The following is a 16,610-nucleotide window of genomic DNA, read 5'->3' as shown; positions in this document are numbered from 1 at the left end:
AGGGCAGAGGAGGGGGGCCGAATCAGGCCCTAAATCACGGGGGCCGATGCCGTGGTGTTGAACTGTTTGCAGCGTCTGGCTTATTGGAACGGCTTGTCAGGATGTGGCGGCAGCCGAAGACCAGATTGTCGTTGTTTCATGGTTAATGAGAGTTTTGCGGTCGCAGTTACGGTCAACTGATGAGAGTCAGAGAGAGGGCAAGGACCAGGCACCTGCTGCTGTCACTAGACATCCTCTCACACAGACAGAGATAATGTCAAAAGGAATTAATAGATATTCTTAGACAGTGAAAGGCAGGCAAACAAAAGAGACTGAAACTATCTACTCTGCAACCTGCTCTGCTTATGACAGTCGACTCAATAGCCATTGGCCATAATCATTAGGATTCATGATTGATGAAGATGGTGTACTTCTGATATGGCACAGTGGAAAGTGGACAATTTCAAACAGTTGTGTGAAAACAATGGGGATATCAATCAAGAAAGATCAAGAGTTCATCAATACTACAAGAGCCTGTAAAAACCAAAATACACAGGTTTTAGCAAGTTGTTAGCAACCGTGCGTTTTGTACCTTTTTTGATCCAGCAAATCCCTCGGACTCCAGGAAGAAATAGGCAAAGGGCATCAGGATGAAGAGGCAGAGATTGGAGAAGAGAGACACCAGATTCCACAGGCCTGTATGGGCAACATTCCAGCTAGTCATGATCAATTAAACAATCAATCAATCTTTCAAGATTGTCACCAAGCAAAATACAACATGACAGAAATCACACCTTACAATAAAACACATTATCCTCAGACCTTGACTGCATCCTAAATGCCACCCTATTCCCTACATAGTGCACTACTACCCTAAATAGTGCACTATGTAGGGAATAGGGTGGCATTTAGGACAGATCTCTAGTCTCACGAGAAAGCGTTGCTTTGGATAGATAGAAAGCACAGTATCCACTGGCCACCATCTATTCCTGCAGTCATCTGCTAAACCATGGACTCCGATGCCCCCTTGTGACTGCAAATGAAGATGTTTGTAATACCCTAGCCTCTGCAGAGTCCCCAACAACCGGATGTTCCGGTTTTCAGGGAAATGGAAAGAGTGCCTGTGACGCAACGTGACTTCCGCTTTTGGACGTTAAGGCGACACTCCATCTTAACTCCTCCTCCACATTTACTGGATTGGTTGAACAGTGCAGAAGAGAACCTCCCCCGACAGTTTTTATTTCTTCTTGTCAAGCCCAGTATGTAGGGGATCTAGTTTCAGGTGTTTCTTCTACGCCTGCTACGTTAGCTTACTAATACCCTGTTCCTGAAGAGCTATGGGTGTGCACTCTTCTGTTCTAGGCCAGCACTATCACACCACGCCTGTTTCAGCTAACGATATGTTGATTACATGAGTCAGGTGTGTAGAATCAGGTGCAGGGCTAGAACAAAAGCCTACACACCCTGTAGACCTCCGGGACTAGGGTGTGTCATGCTCACAAATATAAATCAGGTCTTGACTAATGTAACATTCTCTGATAAACCCCCAGGTTGCGTCCTACACGGCACCATATTCCCTTTACTTCTTTTGACGAGGGCCCATAGGGTTCTGGTCGAAAGTAGTGCAATTTGCAGGGAATAGGGTGCCATTCAGGACGCAACCCCCCCCAGTCTGATGGAAACAGATATTTGTGACTGGATGTATAAAAATGAGTGATTCTGTTATGTTGCGTGTGGTTAGTGAACCAAATCCAAAGAGACCAGGCCTTACTTATCTAAAGCTAGAACTACCAAATCCAAAGCACTCAAAACACAAAGTCAATCCCCAGAAAGGCTCCGTCCCAAATGGCACCCTATTCCCTACACAGTGCACTACTTTCAACCAGAACCCTATGGGCCCTGGTCAAAAGTAGAGCGCTATATAGGGAAAAGGGTCCAATTTGGGACGCAGGCACACAAACAAGATGAAATGTGAATGACACTACTGACCATGGATGAGGGACCCATTGAGCCACTGAATGTAGTAGTTTTTGGGGAAGGAGAGCAGGATCTCATTGCTGATGATAGAGAAAGGCAGGAGGAGAACCGCCCCACCGGACATGGCCAGGGTGAAGGTGCACAGGTACAGTCTGTGGGGGGAGCCAGCCACACACACACAGAGAGAGAGAGAGAAAGAGAGGAATTAGTAAGAAAGTCTACAGTTTGCTGTGAAATCACACAGTTTTGTTAAGGAATTGTTAAGAACTTGGACACATACATTATCTTACAGCTAGTGTCGATAAAAAGGAGACCGGCGGGCTAAACCAGCCCACAAGTGATTTTTTAAAACTATATTTAGTTTGAGTAAATAAATTTTTTTTTAAACTAAAATCCCCAGCTAAAATGAGTTTGATTTAAGAAATCTGTTCACAAGTATTCCCACAAATAAAAAAAGACACTTATGTGATCGTGTCTCTATGTATTCAAGGTATGAAATTATTGCTATTTTCTAATAAAATCTATTTTTGGGCTTAGTTATGGTGAATTTGCAGTGTACAAATTATTATATTTATGTTCCGGCCCCCCGACCATTCGCTCTGACAAAAATCCCGCGGCTGAATCTAGTTGCCTACCCCTGTCTTACAGTATTAATTCATATAAGAATGGCAGTGCAACAGTTCTACACATTTACATTTACATTTACGTCATTTAGCAGACGCTCTTATCCAGAGCGACTTACAAATTACACACCAGCATTCAAATGCATCTACATGAGCTGTGTCCACACATACAACACCCACATTCATGCAGGCTAGGAATCATTTAAATACATTTGATTACTCAAGTATAACTGTAGGCCAACAGTCATTAAAGGATTAGTGTTAGATTACGTGTCACATTATGAGAATCTTCTTATACAGTGTGACAGGGATTAATAATAAGGGAATAGAGTTGTTTAGTGCAGCAGGCTGCTTCCCAAATGGCACCCTATCTCCTATATAGTGCACTACTTTTGACCAGGCTCTGGTCAAAAGTAGTAAGCCACATGGGGAATAGGGTTCGATTTGGGGGACACACCAGTCGATCACTTAACTTAAATCCTAGTGGAGCAGATGGCCACTTCAGTGTCTATGAGCTGTATGTGAATCTATATCCCTCCCTCCCCTCCAACCTGGCATCCCAGCAGAGCAGGGGCCTGAGCTGCAGTCTACATGTGGAGGTTGCCAGATTCTGCTGGCCACAGGACTACACTACACCATCTGTTCTGGTCCTCCGTGGGATGTGGACAAGGTCACCACTTTGATATATGGCTCGAGAATCAAAATCATGTGGAATGCTACACCATTTACTTTGCTCAGCCATTCCCCCTTGCAATATCACCATTAGCTGGACCAAAGAGGACAAATGACAAAGTGGGCTGCAATCATATGGCCTATTGTTTCTGCTTTACTACCAGAGTTGTGTTGGTTAGGCCCGGTGTGCAGTGGTGCGTGCTATGTGAAAGACAAGCCACATCAGCCATTCGAACCAAGACGTAGGCTACACAGTGTTTCACAAAGCGGTCCTCGTGACCCTCAGCCGTTCCACATATTTGTTCTATTCCAACACAAGCACACCTGATTCACCTAATCAGTACTTGCCGATTAGTTGAATAGTTGAATCAGGTGTGCTAGTGTTGGAATAGAACAAATATGTGGAATGGCTGAGGGTCATGAGGATCGATTCAGGAAACACAGATACTAGAAGTAGAGCTATTTCTTAACAGCTTTATTGAAAGCAGTTCCACTCACGATATTCTGTTGACGATGGCATCTTCGTCCTCCTGGTCATCTGAGGGAGAGGAAACCACTTTAGTCACAGCAGGTATAGCAAGTGAACCCTACAGAGACACCGAAGGGCCTCTTGGGAATACAAACCCCATGTTGCCCGGTTCAAATCCTGGGTCGGACTACCGTTAATGCATCAATGTACCTGGCTTAGGAAGTCCCTTTTTCCTACGGGCCTAGTCTATGGGCCTTTCCCAAATGGCACTCTATTCTCTATATAGTGCACTACTTTTGACCAGGGTCCATAGGGCCTATGTAGGGAATAGGGTGCCATTCGGGACTGATTCATGTACCTACTGTACTGTAGCCACGTGGGTGCAGAGAAAAGAACAGCCTAGATTTTCTGGGCACAACAATACACAGAGGATCTCTGACGTGGTGTGGTCTACTTTTAAAAGGAGCTTTGAGAAACCAGGGTGACCTGGACATTCTATATTTGTCCAAGAACAATGGGTGTGGAAGAGAGTTTATCATGACTACATTTACATTTTAGTCATTTAGCAGACGCTCTTATCCAGAGCGACTTACAGTTAGTGAGTGCATACATTATTTTTTAATACTGGCCCCCCGTGGGAATCGAACCCACAACCCTGGCGCTCCCGGTCACGGCCGGCTAAGACAGAGCCTGGATTCGAACCAGGATCTCTAGTGGCACAGCTTGCACTGCGATGCAGTGCCTTAGACCACTGCGCCACTCGGGAGACTACATCTAGTGATTCTTCTACTTTGATTCTACACATAGTCAAACTTGCAGTTAGGCTGGCTATAGGCCCATTTCTATCCATGGTCATGGACCATCTGTCTATACCATCAACACACTTCATGTGGGTGTGGGGTCATATTATTTTCATCGTATGGAACATTATATGGAAAGCCATATACTTTTGATCTTGAGAGAATCCTTTCCCTCAGAATGAATATCAAATGAATGATTGCATTTCCAGTACTGGACAGCAAATGCATCTGAAGTTTATTTAAATGTATACATTTTCACCAGGTACAGTTGCCTTCAAAAAGTATTCACACCCCTTGACTTTTTCCACATTTTGTTGTGTTACAAGTAGGGCTGACCCCAATTAGTCGACTGGTCGATTGTTTGGTCGCTAGGCTGTTGGTCGACCGAGATTGTGTTAGTCGAGCAGTAACAAATATATATATAAAAATGTACACATATACACTACCAGTCAAAAGTTTGGACACACCTACTCATTCAAGGGTTTTTCTATATTTTTTACATTGTAGAATAATAGTGAAGACATCAAAACTATGAAATAACACATATGGAATCATGTAGTAACCAAAAAAGTGTTAAGTAAATCATAATATATTTTAAATTTGATATTCTTCAAATAGCCACCTTTTGCCTTGATGACAGCTTTGCACACTCTTCATGGTCGAATTGGTAGAATTGCTGCAAAGAAAACACTACTAAAAAGGACACCAATTAGAAGAAGAGACCTGCTTGAGCCAAGAAATACGAGGAATGGACATTAGACCGGTGGACATCTGTCTTTTGTGAGACGCGGTGTGGGTGAATGGATGATCTCCGCATGTGTAGTTCCCACCGTAAAGCATGGAGGAGGTGGCGTTATAGTGCTTTGCTGGTGACACTGTCTGTGATTTATTTAGAATTCAAGGCACCACTTAACCAGCATGGCTACCATAGCATTCTGCAGCGATACGCCATCCCATCTGGTTTGGGCTTAGTGGGACTATCATTTGTTTTTCAACAGGACAATGACCCAACACACCTCCAGGCTGTGTAAGGGCTATTTGGCCAAGGAGAGTGATGGAGTGCTGCATCAGATGACCTGGCCTCCACAATCCCCCGACCTCAACCCAATTGAGATGGTTTGGGATGAGTTGGACCGCAGAGTGAAGGAAAAGCAGCCAACAAGTGCTCAGCATTTGTGGGAACTCCTTCAAGACTGTTGGAAAAGCATTCCAGGTGAAGCTGGTTGAAAGAATGCCAAGAGTGTGCAAAGCTGTCATCAAGGCAAAGGGTGGCTACTTTGAAGAATCTAACATCTAAAATATATTTTGATTTAACACTTTTATGGTTATTACATGATTCCATATGTGTTATTTCATAGTTTTGATGTCTTCACTATTACTCTACAATGTAGAAAATAGTAAAAATAAAGATAAACCCTTGAATGAGTAGGTGTTCTAAAACTTTTGACCGGTAGTGTATATCACCAGATGTACATTTACGTTAATTCCTATACTTTCTAATCTACAATGTTTGTTACTTTGGTTACGGTCATTTCCTTTAATGCATTCAATATTATTATTATTCCAGTCTTCCTGTTCTCATTGTCGGAGTGGACACATTGTTTGCAGAGTGCACAACCTATGCTACACTTGTGAGAAACAAGTTTTGGTTTATTTAATTCCATTTACGAGTTCTGTCAATTTAGTCATTGTCTTTTGTTCGGAGCGCTCCTGTAAAATGTTGAGTAAGGACGCGCACGCATAGAAGTAGGCCCATAGGCTACCTGGCCTGCCAAATGTAGGCATATACAGTGCATTCGGAAAGTATTCAGACCCCTTCACTTTTTGTTACGTTACAGCCTTATTCTAAAATGGATTAAATTATTTTTTTCCCTCATCAATCTACACACAATACCCCATAATGACAAAGCAAAAACAAGTTTAGACATTTTTGAAGCACCTTTGGCAGCGATTACAGCCTCGAGTCTTCTTGGGTATGACGCTACAAATTTGGCAGACCTGTATTTGGGGAGTTTCTCCCATTCTTCTCTGCAGATCCTCTCACGCTCTGTCAAGGTCGGATGGGGAGCGTCGCTGCACAGCTATTTTCAGGTCTCTCCAGAGATGTTCGATCGGTTTCAAGTCTGGGCTCTGGCTGGGCCACTCAAGGACATTCAGAGACTTGTCCCGAAGCCACTCCTGCGCCATCTTGGCTGTGTGCTTAGGGTCGTTGTCCTGTTGGAAGGTGAACCTTCACCCCAGTCTGAGGTCCTGAGTGCTCTGGAGCAGGTTTTCATCAAGGATCTCTCTGTACTTTGCTCTGTTAATCTTTCCCTCGATCCTGACTATTCTCCCAGTCCCTGCCGCTGAAAAACATTCCCACAGCATGATGCTGCCACCACCATGCTTCACCGTAGGGACGGTACCAGGTTTCCGCCAGACGTGACACTTGGCATCCAAGCCAAAGAGTTCAATCTTGGTTTCATCAGACCAGAGAATCTTGTTTCTCATGGTCTGAGTCCCTTACGTGCCTTTTGGCAAACTGTGGCTGTCAGGTGCCTTTTACTGAGGAGTGGCTTCCGTCTGGCCACTCTACCATAAAGGCCTGATTGGTGGAGTGCTGCAGAGATGGTTGTCCTTCTGGAAGGTTCTCCCATCTCCACAGAGAAACACTTGAGCTCAGTCAGAGTGACCATGTCATTATGGGGTATTGTGTGTAGATTGATTAGGGGGGGGAATTATGTTGAATTGAGGCTCTGCTCACATTCTCTGATATGGGCTAATATTTGACTGGAGCGTGGAGAGAGATTTTCAAAGGCTGAAGCTTCAGCCTTATCCCCTGCTCCAATTTCGCTCACTTCAGGAGCTCAGGGCATGCCCGGCCCAGCATGCATTTGTAGTCTACTTGTGTGCTGCTATCTATAGCGCCTTGCTTTAGATACGGTCATGGAGTTCGCTAAATATTTCCATAAAGAAACTGATAAAACACACAGGTGCTAAATCAAGGTGACTTACAAAGATGAGGACCAAGAGCAAGAGAGGGAGTGTGGTGATGTAGTGTCCACAACTAAAGAATCATTGTGGAATCTGAAAAGACACACATCCCGAAAGCATGATGGTGTACTTACTATGTGCAAATGCTAAAAGAAAGGAATGAGGTGTGTCATTGTAGCAAAGTATTTATAAACTAAAAATCAGATCTCTTAAAAGTTGCGTTCATTTTTGTTCTATTATCTATACAATAGACCATCATTGATTTTGACCCAATAGGCCTGGCATATTCCCACGTTCAAGGAGCTTTCCGTTTTGATTGGGTTATTTTGCCTAAATAAAAAAAACAACTCTGCATCTCTGCCCAGCCTGGTAAGAGTGGCCAAAAGGGGTGTTCAGCATCCCCCAGTGGCTCTGCAAGCGCGGAGAGGATATTCTCCGCTGCTGGCCTGCTCTCCAGGCACCATCACATGAGCCTCAAGCCACAGACTTGCCAAACTCGTGTTTCTAAAAATAAATTCTAAAAATGAATTCAAAAGGCACTAATAAGTCATTTTTCGTTTAATTTGTATTTAATTCTAAGTAAATAACCGCCTACATGCTCAATTTATAGACTATAATGATTTAATACAACAAAATGGTGTTTAAATGCAGAACTCTTTATGTCCCTGCCAGCCTGTTGTGTGGTACTCACAAATGCTTCATAATGTATTTCTTTGTAGGCTAAGCCTTTAAATAATTTTTCTAATATAGCCATTTTGGTTCTTTTTTAGGCTCGCTGTCTGGCTCCTGACTTATTTCGTGTTTTTATATGCTGTTTAATCCGACATGTAGCCTATTTGAAATGATGTGCGCTTCTTACATTCATGTTACATTCATGTTTATTCAAATCCTTTTCATTAAAATCCATATGGTTTGGTTTCAATCATTCAAAACCAAGTGGTAGGTCCATGTAGTCACAAAAATAGATGGGTGTTGGTTAAATTGTGATTTTAATGAATGGAGCGAATTTGGAGTGGCAGTTTTTTTTCCAGTGAGCTCTGAGAGGTTTTTAGCAGAGCGGTTGGAAAGGACATGGAGCGCCATGAGTGGGATTTCCAACCACTCAACTCCGCTCACATGCTCTGGCCCATATACAGTCTTGACACAATGGACTCTCAGATCCACCTCTACGCAGACGACACCATTTTGTATACATCTGGCCCTTCATTGGACACTGTGTTAACAAACCTCCAAACGACCTTCAATGCCATACAACACTCCTTCCGTAGCCTCCAACTGCTCTTAAACACTAGTAAAACTAAATGCATACTATTCAATCGAACACTGCTGGCACCCGCCCACACGACTAGAATCACTACTCTCGGCGGGTCTGACCTAGAGTATGTGGACAACTACAAATACCTAGGTGTCTGGTTAGACTGTAAACTATCCTTCCAGACCCACATTAAGTTAGATCTAGAACCGGCTTCCTATTTCGCAACAAAGCCTCCTTCACTCATGCTGCCAAACATGCCCTCGTTAAACTGACTATCCTACCGATCCTTGACTTCGGCGATGTCATTTACAAAATAGCCTCCAACACTCTACTCAGCAAATTGGATGTAGTCTATCACAGTGCCATCCGTTTTGTCACCAAAGCCCCATATACTACCCACCACTGTGACCTGCACGCTCTCGTTAGCTGGCCCTCACTACATATTTGTCGCCAAACCCACTGGCTACAGGTGATCTATAAATCACTGCTAGGCAAATCCCTGCCTTATCTTAGCTCATTGGTCACCATACCAACACCCACCCGTAGTATGCACTCCAGCAGGTATACAGTGGGGGGGGAAAGTATTTAGTCAGCCACCAATTGTGCAAGTTCTCCCACTTAAAAAGATGAGAGAGGCCTGTAATTTTCATCATAGGTACACGTCAACTATGACAGACAAAATGAGAAAAAATAATCCAGAAAATCACATTGTAGGATTTTTTATGAATTTATTTGCAAATTATGGTGGAAAATAAGTATTTGGTCAATAACAAAAGTTTCTCAATACTTTGTTATATACCCTTTGTTGGCAATGACACAGGTCAAACGTTTTCTGTAAGTCTTCACAAGGTTTTCACACACTGTTGCTGGTATTTTGGCCCATTCCTCCATGCAGATCTCCTCTAGAGCAGTGATGTTTTGGGGCTGTCGCTGGGCAACACGGACTTTCAACTCCCTCCAAAGATTTTCTATGGGGTTGATATCTGGAGACTGGCTAGGCCACTCCAGGACCTTGAAATGCTTCTTACGAAGCCACTCCTTCGTTGCCCGGGTGGTGTGTTTGGGATCATTGTCATGCTGAAAGACCCAGCCACGTTTCATCTTCAATGCCCTTGCTGATGGAAGGAGGTTTTCACTCAAAATCTCACGATACATGGCCCCATTCATTCTTTCCTTTACACGGATCAGTCGCCTGGTCCCTTTGCAGAAAAACAGCCCCAAAGCATGATGTTTCCACCCCCATGCTTCACAGTAGGTATGGTGTTCTTTGGATGCAACTCAGCATTCTTTGTCCTCCAAACATGACGAGTTGAGTTTTTACCAAAAAGTTCTATTTTGGTTTCATCTGACCATATGACATTCTCCCAATCCTCTTCTGGATCATCCAAATGCACTCTAGCAAACTTCAGACGGGCCTGGACATGTACTGGCTTAAGCAGGGGGACACGTCTTTCACTGCAGGATGAGTCTCTTGCGGCGTAGTGTGTTACTGATGGTAGGCTTTGTTACTTTGGTCCCAGCTCTCTGCAGGTCATTCACTTGGTCCCCCTGTGTGGTTCTGGGATTTTTGCTCACCGTTCTTGTGATCATTTTGACCCCACGGGGTGAGATCTTGCGTGTAGCCCCAGATCTCCCTCGATCTGGGGCTCCATGCAAGATCTCACCCCGTATGTCTTCCATTTCCTAATAATTGCTCCCACAGTTGATTTCTTCAAACCAAGCTGCTTACCTATTGCAGATTCAGTCTTCCCAGCCTGGTGCAGGTCTACAATTTTGTTTCTGGTGTCCTTTGACAGCTCTTTGGTCTTGGCCATAGTGGAGTTTGGAGTGTGACTGTTTGAGGTTGTGGACAGGTGTCTTTTATACTGATAACAAGTTCAAACAGGTGCCATTAATACAGGTAACGAGTGGAGGACAGAGGAGCCTCTTAAAGAAGAAGTTACAGGTCTGTGAGAGCCAGAAATCTTGCTTGTTTGTAGGTAACCAAATACTTATTTTCCACCATAATTTGCAAATAAATTCATAAAAAATTCTACAATGTTATTTTCTGGAGAAAAAAAATCTCAATTTGTCTGTCATAGTTGACGTGTACCTATGTTGAAAATTACAGGCTTCTCTCATCTTTTTAAGTGGGAGAACTTGCACAATTGGTGGCTGACTAAATAAAAAATTTCCCCACTGTATCTCACTGGTCATCCCCAAAGCCAACACCTCCTTTGGCCGCCATTCCTTCCAGTTCTCTGCTGCCAATGACTGGAACGAACTGCAAAAATCTCTGAAGCTGGAGACACTTATCTCCCTCACTATCTTTAAGCATCAGTTGTCAGAGCACCTTACCGATCACTGCACCTGTACACAGCCCATCTGAAATTAGCCCACCCAACTACCTCATCCCCATATTGTTATTTACTTTGCTAATTTGCACCCCAGTATCTCTATTTGCACATCATCTCTTGCACATCAATCATTCCAGTGTTAATACTAAATTGTAATTATTTTGCACTATGGCCTATTTATTGCCTTACCTCCATAACTTGCTACATTTGCACACACTGCATATATATTTTCTGTTGTATTTTTCACTATGTTTTGTTTACCCTATTTGTAACTCTGTGTTGTTGTTTTTTATTGAACTGCTTTGCTTTATCTTGGCCAGGTCGCAGTTGTAAATGAGAACTTGTTCTCAACTGGCTTACCTGGTTAAATAAAGGTGAAATAAAAATAAAAAAAATGTGATGGTCCCTCTGTGTGCAAACATACCGTGAACAAAAGACCGAGCACAGCAATATTTGCTGTGAAACCTCTGGGACTGTGTGCGCATCTCAGGTGTGCAAGTATTACATAGAAACCGTTTTTGAAGTTGGTACCACAACATGTGTTGGTAGTTTCAGTACAATCGCCATAAAAACAGAACAAGACTACATACCGGTTTTCCTCTTGTACCTGGTGATGATGCAGTACGACACAATGTAGAGTACTGCAAACAGCAGGAAACAAATCTGAATAGACAAACAAAAATAATTAAACAATTATAAAGCCGCTGAAGTGTATGTACATGATCAATGTTACAATATCTGGCATTATATTGATGTGAACACGTAACACAATTTGATATACTGTATATGTATTAGCCTCCCGTATAGACATGGTCTGCCTCCCGTATAGACATGGTCTGCCTCCCGTATAGACATGGTCTGCCTCCCGTATAGACATGGTCTGCCTCCCGTATAGACATGGTCTGCCTCCCGTATAGACATGGTCTGCCTCCCGTATAGACATGGTCTGCCTCCCGTATAGACATGATCTGCCTCCCGTATAGACATGGTCTGCCTCCCGTATAGACATGGTCTGCCTCCTGTATAGACATGGTCTGCCTCCTGTATAGACATGGTCTGCCTCCCGTATAGACATGGTCTGCCTCCCGTATAGACATGGTCTGCCTCCCGTATAGACATGGTCTGCCTCCTGTATAGACATGGTCTGCCTCCCGTATAGACATGATCTGCCTCCCGTATAGACATGGTCTGCCTCCCGTATAGACATGGTCTGCCTCCTGTATAGACATGGTCTGCCTCCCGTATAGACATGGTCTGCCTCCCGTATAGACATGGTCTGCCTCCCGTATAGACATGGTCTGCCTCCCGTATAGACATGGTCTGCCTCCTGTATAGACATGGTCTGCCTCCCGTATAGACATGGTCTGCCTCCCGTATAGACATGGTGTGTGTCCCAAATGGCACCCTATTCCCTTCTTAGTGCACTACTTTTCACCAGGACCCATAGGGCTCTGGTTAAAAGTAGTACACTACATAGGCAATAAGGTGGCATTTCGGACGCAGATATGGTACTATGACATTACTATACTAATATATGGACATGCGATACATAATAATATGCCATTTAGCAGACGCTTTTATCCAAAGCGACTTACAGTCATGTGCGCATAGATTTTTACATATGGGTGGTCCCGGGGATCGAACTCACTACCCTGGCATTTCAAGCGCAATGCTCTACCAATTGAGCTACAGAGGTCTATGACAGCAAGTTTGCTGGGATATGCATCACTGCATATCATGTACTGTTATTTCCATAGGACAGCTATGATTGATGGAAGTTGGGGTGGCTGGCTGGCTGGATGGTTGGATGGGATGGACTGATGGATACCAGTCATGCATGTAACCTTGATCAGGTTACGGACAGACCAGATAGCGTAAACAGAAAAGTTGCAACTGATGTCATAAAAAGGTAGACCTTACGTCACATATTTTGTTTATGTAAAAAGGCCCCAAGACTAGTTTAAACCATAATAGTCATCATACTATTCCAATTTCAACTAGCACCACAAACTAGGCTAATTCATTAATTAGTTTACATACAACATGACCTGAAATTAGGCGGCCTAACAACAACTTAAATAATTTTTCACAGTGCCATTCCCAAACTCTGGGCCTCAGACCACCAGCATTGACAGAAAGATTCCACATTCCCCTTCGCACGGTGGGACAGACAGCAAATAGGCCTAATGTTAGAACCATCCGCAGCAGCAGCACAGTCAGCGCTATCTCCGGTTTCCACATTACACAACACGTAACTCAGCTGGAGTAACAGGCAGACAAGACACATTATATCTTGCTAAAGTATGATAGACAACGATTGGCTCTCAAAACCCTTCAAAAATAAAACTCAATTGGCAACCACATGACAACAGACCAGAAAAACTGTAAAAAGGTGAGCGCTCTGATCAGCAGCAACACCTCCAACCCAATCTGACAAAACTTCAGATATGAGGTTGGGTGGATACCTGACTGTGCCCAGGAGTGACAGGACACAGCAGGAGAACCCTGAGCTGGCTGATGGTGATCAACATTTTAGTCATTTAGCAGACGCTCTTATCCAGAGCGACTTACAGGAGCAATTAGGGTTAAGTGCCTTGCTCAAGGGCACAGACAGATTTTTCACCTAGTCAGCTCGGGGATTAGAACCAGCGACCTTTCGGTTACTGGCACAACGCTCTTAACCACTAAGCTACCTGCCGCCCAACTGACAACAACAGTCTACTTTACTTATCGTCAAATTGCACCACTGTCTATCTAGGCCTATTTCTTATCTATATTCCTCAGAATCCTCACTTTCTTCTTTTTAACGGTAGGCTCATAATTTAAACCCCACTATCCTAGCCTACATCCGCTCCTGTAGGCTTTCATCACACATTCGCTCGTGACAGGCAGTGCATTGTTGCCCGGCTTCTACCAGGTTGATGTTTTGCATTATTCATGCATCTACTGCCATCATATGCATGACTCAGTGGACGTACTGATAAAGCCATCGGAGTGCCAATGAGGATAGGGGCATTTCCATTTAAAAGGACCCATGACCACCAACATGTGAAGTTCATAGGACCGTGTCAAATGAAAGTTAAGAGTCAACAAAAATTTTAAAAAAGGCATACACATCCTTAAAATGTGGAATAAGCAAATGCTTTGATTTCTGGTCAAACTGATGGAAAAGGGGTCTTCGACAACACCTACCATAAAAAGTCTTAAAAGATATTAGAAATAAGTTGAAACAATAATGTTGAAGTAAAGACCCCTGCCAACTAATATCAACACATATTTAGTTTTGGAGAAATTATATGCCTTTTGTAAGTTTAAGAAACCACCCTATAAGGGACGTGTGGATGAGAAGCTAGGGAATAATTTAGTACAAATGTATGCGTAATGGGAGGTTTTTTTTGTATTTTTGTATTACTTTTTTTATATTATTATTTATTTTTTAGGTGCTGTCTTGTTTTCCTGTGTTGCTGTGTGTTATGTTTTTGTTGTTATTAGTATTATGTAATGGTGTAATGTCATATTGATAAAAAAATTATAAAAAACTTTATTGACAAAAAAAGAAACAACCCCTTGTGCCTAGTAATTATCTTACCAAAAACCCACATATCTTTAAGATCTTTTGTAATTTCTCTCTTTCATGAGAGAGGGAGGATAATGACATTTCACAGAAGTAACAAGTAAAGGTAGACCTACCAATTAGTTTGTGTTTTTACTGATATCAAGTTTAAGTGATTAAAACTCATAATTCTGTTACCAAATCGGTAACGGAATTACCAAAATACCAGTCAAGGAATTACTGCAATTTAATTGGCTACAATGGGAAATCATAGTAGTCACAAACCACAGTTGGGTCACCTGCTACAGTACTGTCCTCCCTTCCACTGGCATACTGTTATATTCAGCTCATAACTGGTGGTCAAAGCAATACTGAAAACAGTCTGGCCACCCCTCTCTCACTCTCTTCTCACTCCACTTAATGTCACCTCTCCCAGCTCTTGCTGACACCTACTACATACCCTCATTCCATTTACTGTCACAAGCATCCTTACCCACTGAGCACCGACCGACACCGGACATCGAAAAGTAGTTGACATTTGGTCAGTCCGCCCTGGTCAGACCAAATCTGAACCGATCATAGGCGTCTATGTTTCATACATTTGGACAGTACAGTACAGTAGAGCACACTAGAATAGAGTACAGTATAATGTACTGTATTGTACTTATCTACTTTACTGAACACTGTTGTGCTGTACTGTGATATCCAAACTTGTGAAACATAATCAGTTCAGATTATGACATTACACCAACCAAATGTGGTCTTGTTTGGGGGAATTAGGATAATAGCCAGTGTGTAGAATAATAACCAAATATGCAAAGGAGGATATTGAATATTTCTACCTTTCAGGATACATCACCATGAAGCGAATTATATTCATAATGATGCATTTTTGTATGGTACAGATCAGGGACCCATTATGTAATTCCGTTATCGTAATTCTGTTACAGGATGTAAATCCACTTCACTTACTGTAGTTCAATAACCAAAAGTCAAGGTGCCATGTCATAGCTGACACCCCATTCTTTCTGCAGACATCTTTGAATCTTAATTCAGAGCAGATATTTAACAGAGTTTTTGGAAATCGTGGCCACATACTAAAACTAAGGGAGATTTTACAAAATTTCTGTTACCAAACTTTGCATCTGCACATTTCTTCCAGTTTTTGTTTTTGTCAAATGTTCAGCAGAAATTGTTAAAATTAGTACTTGTGCATAGTTATAATAATTTTTAAATCACTGTTTTATGTTTGGTAACATCTCGAAGTGAAAAAGTCTCAGCATAATTCCGTTACTATGGAATTGCCCATAGCTAAATTGGGTAGCCACTACCAGCATACTGAACAAGCAAGGACAGAGAAAGATGACATCTTGACAACAATAGAGGCCAGCTAACGTAGTTGGAGACTTAAAGGAGAAATTTGCCGTTCAAACAATAGCAAAGCAGACGCCCCACCACTGATTTGGTCAATAGATGGATTGGACTGGAGAAATGGAACCACTCAAATTCATAGACAGTTATAGATGCAAGGCATGACCAATATATAGTTTACTTTTAACCATGTTTTGAGGCTATAACGTTAGTGTTTGTTTACAATTACTTTGTTTGCAAAACAAATTAGTAAAACAAGCTTATATTTTGGGTTCTGATGGGGGTAAGACAATTTAACTCCGCTCATGATGCATTCATACATTTTATTCTTCAAGAATGTAAAGGCATTCATTAGTTTTATTCTTCAAGAATTTAAAAGTTCAAAAATTGATGTAGAAATCGCAGATTTCGCCCTTAACGTGGCTATCCCTTGTTGTGGAGTTAAAATAAAAGTAGGCTAATCTGCAAACTACTATTATAGCTACACTTTTAACGCAGTCAGCAGTTTATATCGTGGGGAAAGTTAGCTAGTTATCATAGGTAGCTAGCTATGTGCAACTTGCTTGCTAGCGAAATAACATTAGCTTAGCTTTGCTTTTGAC

The 16,610-nt window shown here is 42.5% G+C and overlaps 1 protein-coding gene across 1 annotated transcript in view; it reads right to left on the bottom strand.

Moving 5' to 3' along the window:
* The window catches only part of LOC311109185 (limb region 1 protein homolog), a 68,768-nt gene that overhangs the window by 51,928 nt on the left and 230 nt on the right, over window positions 1-16,610 (bottom strand). The window contains exons 2-5 of the mRNA XM_084152024.1: window positions 11,675-11,747; window positions 3,750-3,789; window positions 1,969-2,108; window positions 572-675 (exon numbers count right to left, since the gene is read on the bottom strand). Coding sequence (XP_084008150.1) covers window positions 572-675; window positions 1,969-2,108; window positions 3,750-3,789; window positions 11,675-11,747 — 357 coding nt within the window. The remainder of the gene's footprint in view (window positions 1-571; window positions 676-1,968; window positions 2,109-3,749; window positions 3,790-11,674; window positions 11,748-16,610) is intronic.

This window comes from Coregonus lavaretus (assembly GCF_964263955.1).
Source record: "Coregonus lavaretus genome assembly, chromosome: 34".
Classification (NCBI taxonomy): Eukaryota; Metazoa; Chordata; class Actinopteri; order Salmoniformes; family Salmonidae; genus Coregonus; species Coregonus lavaretus.
Note: the sequence above shows the minus strand (reverse complement) of the source record. Positions and strands in the feature narration are given on the sequence as shown.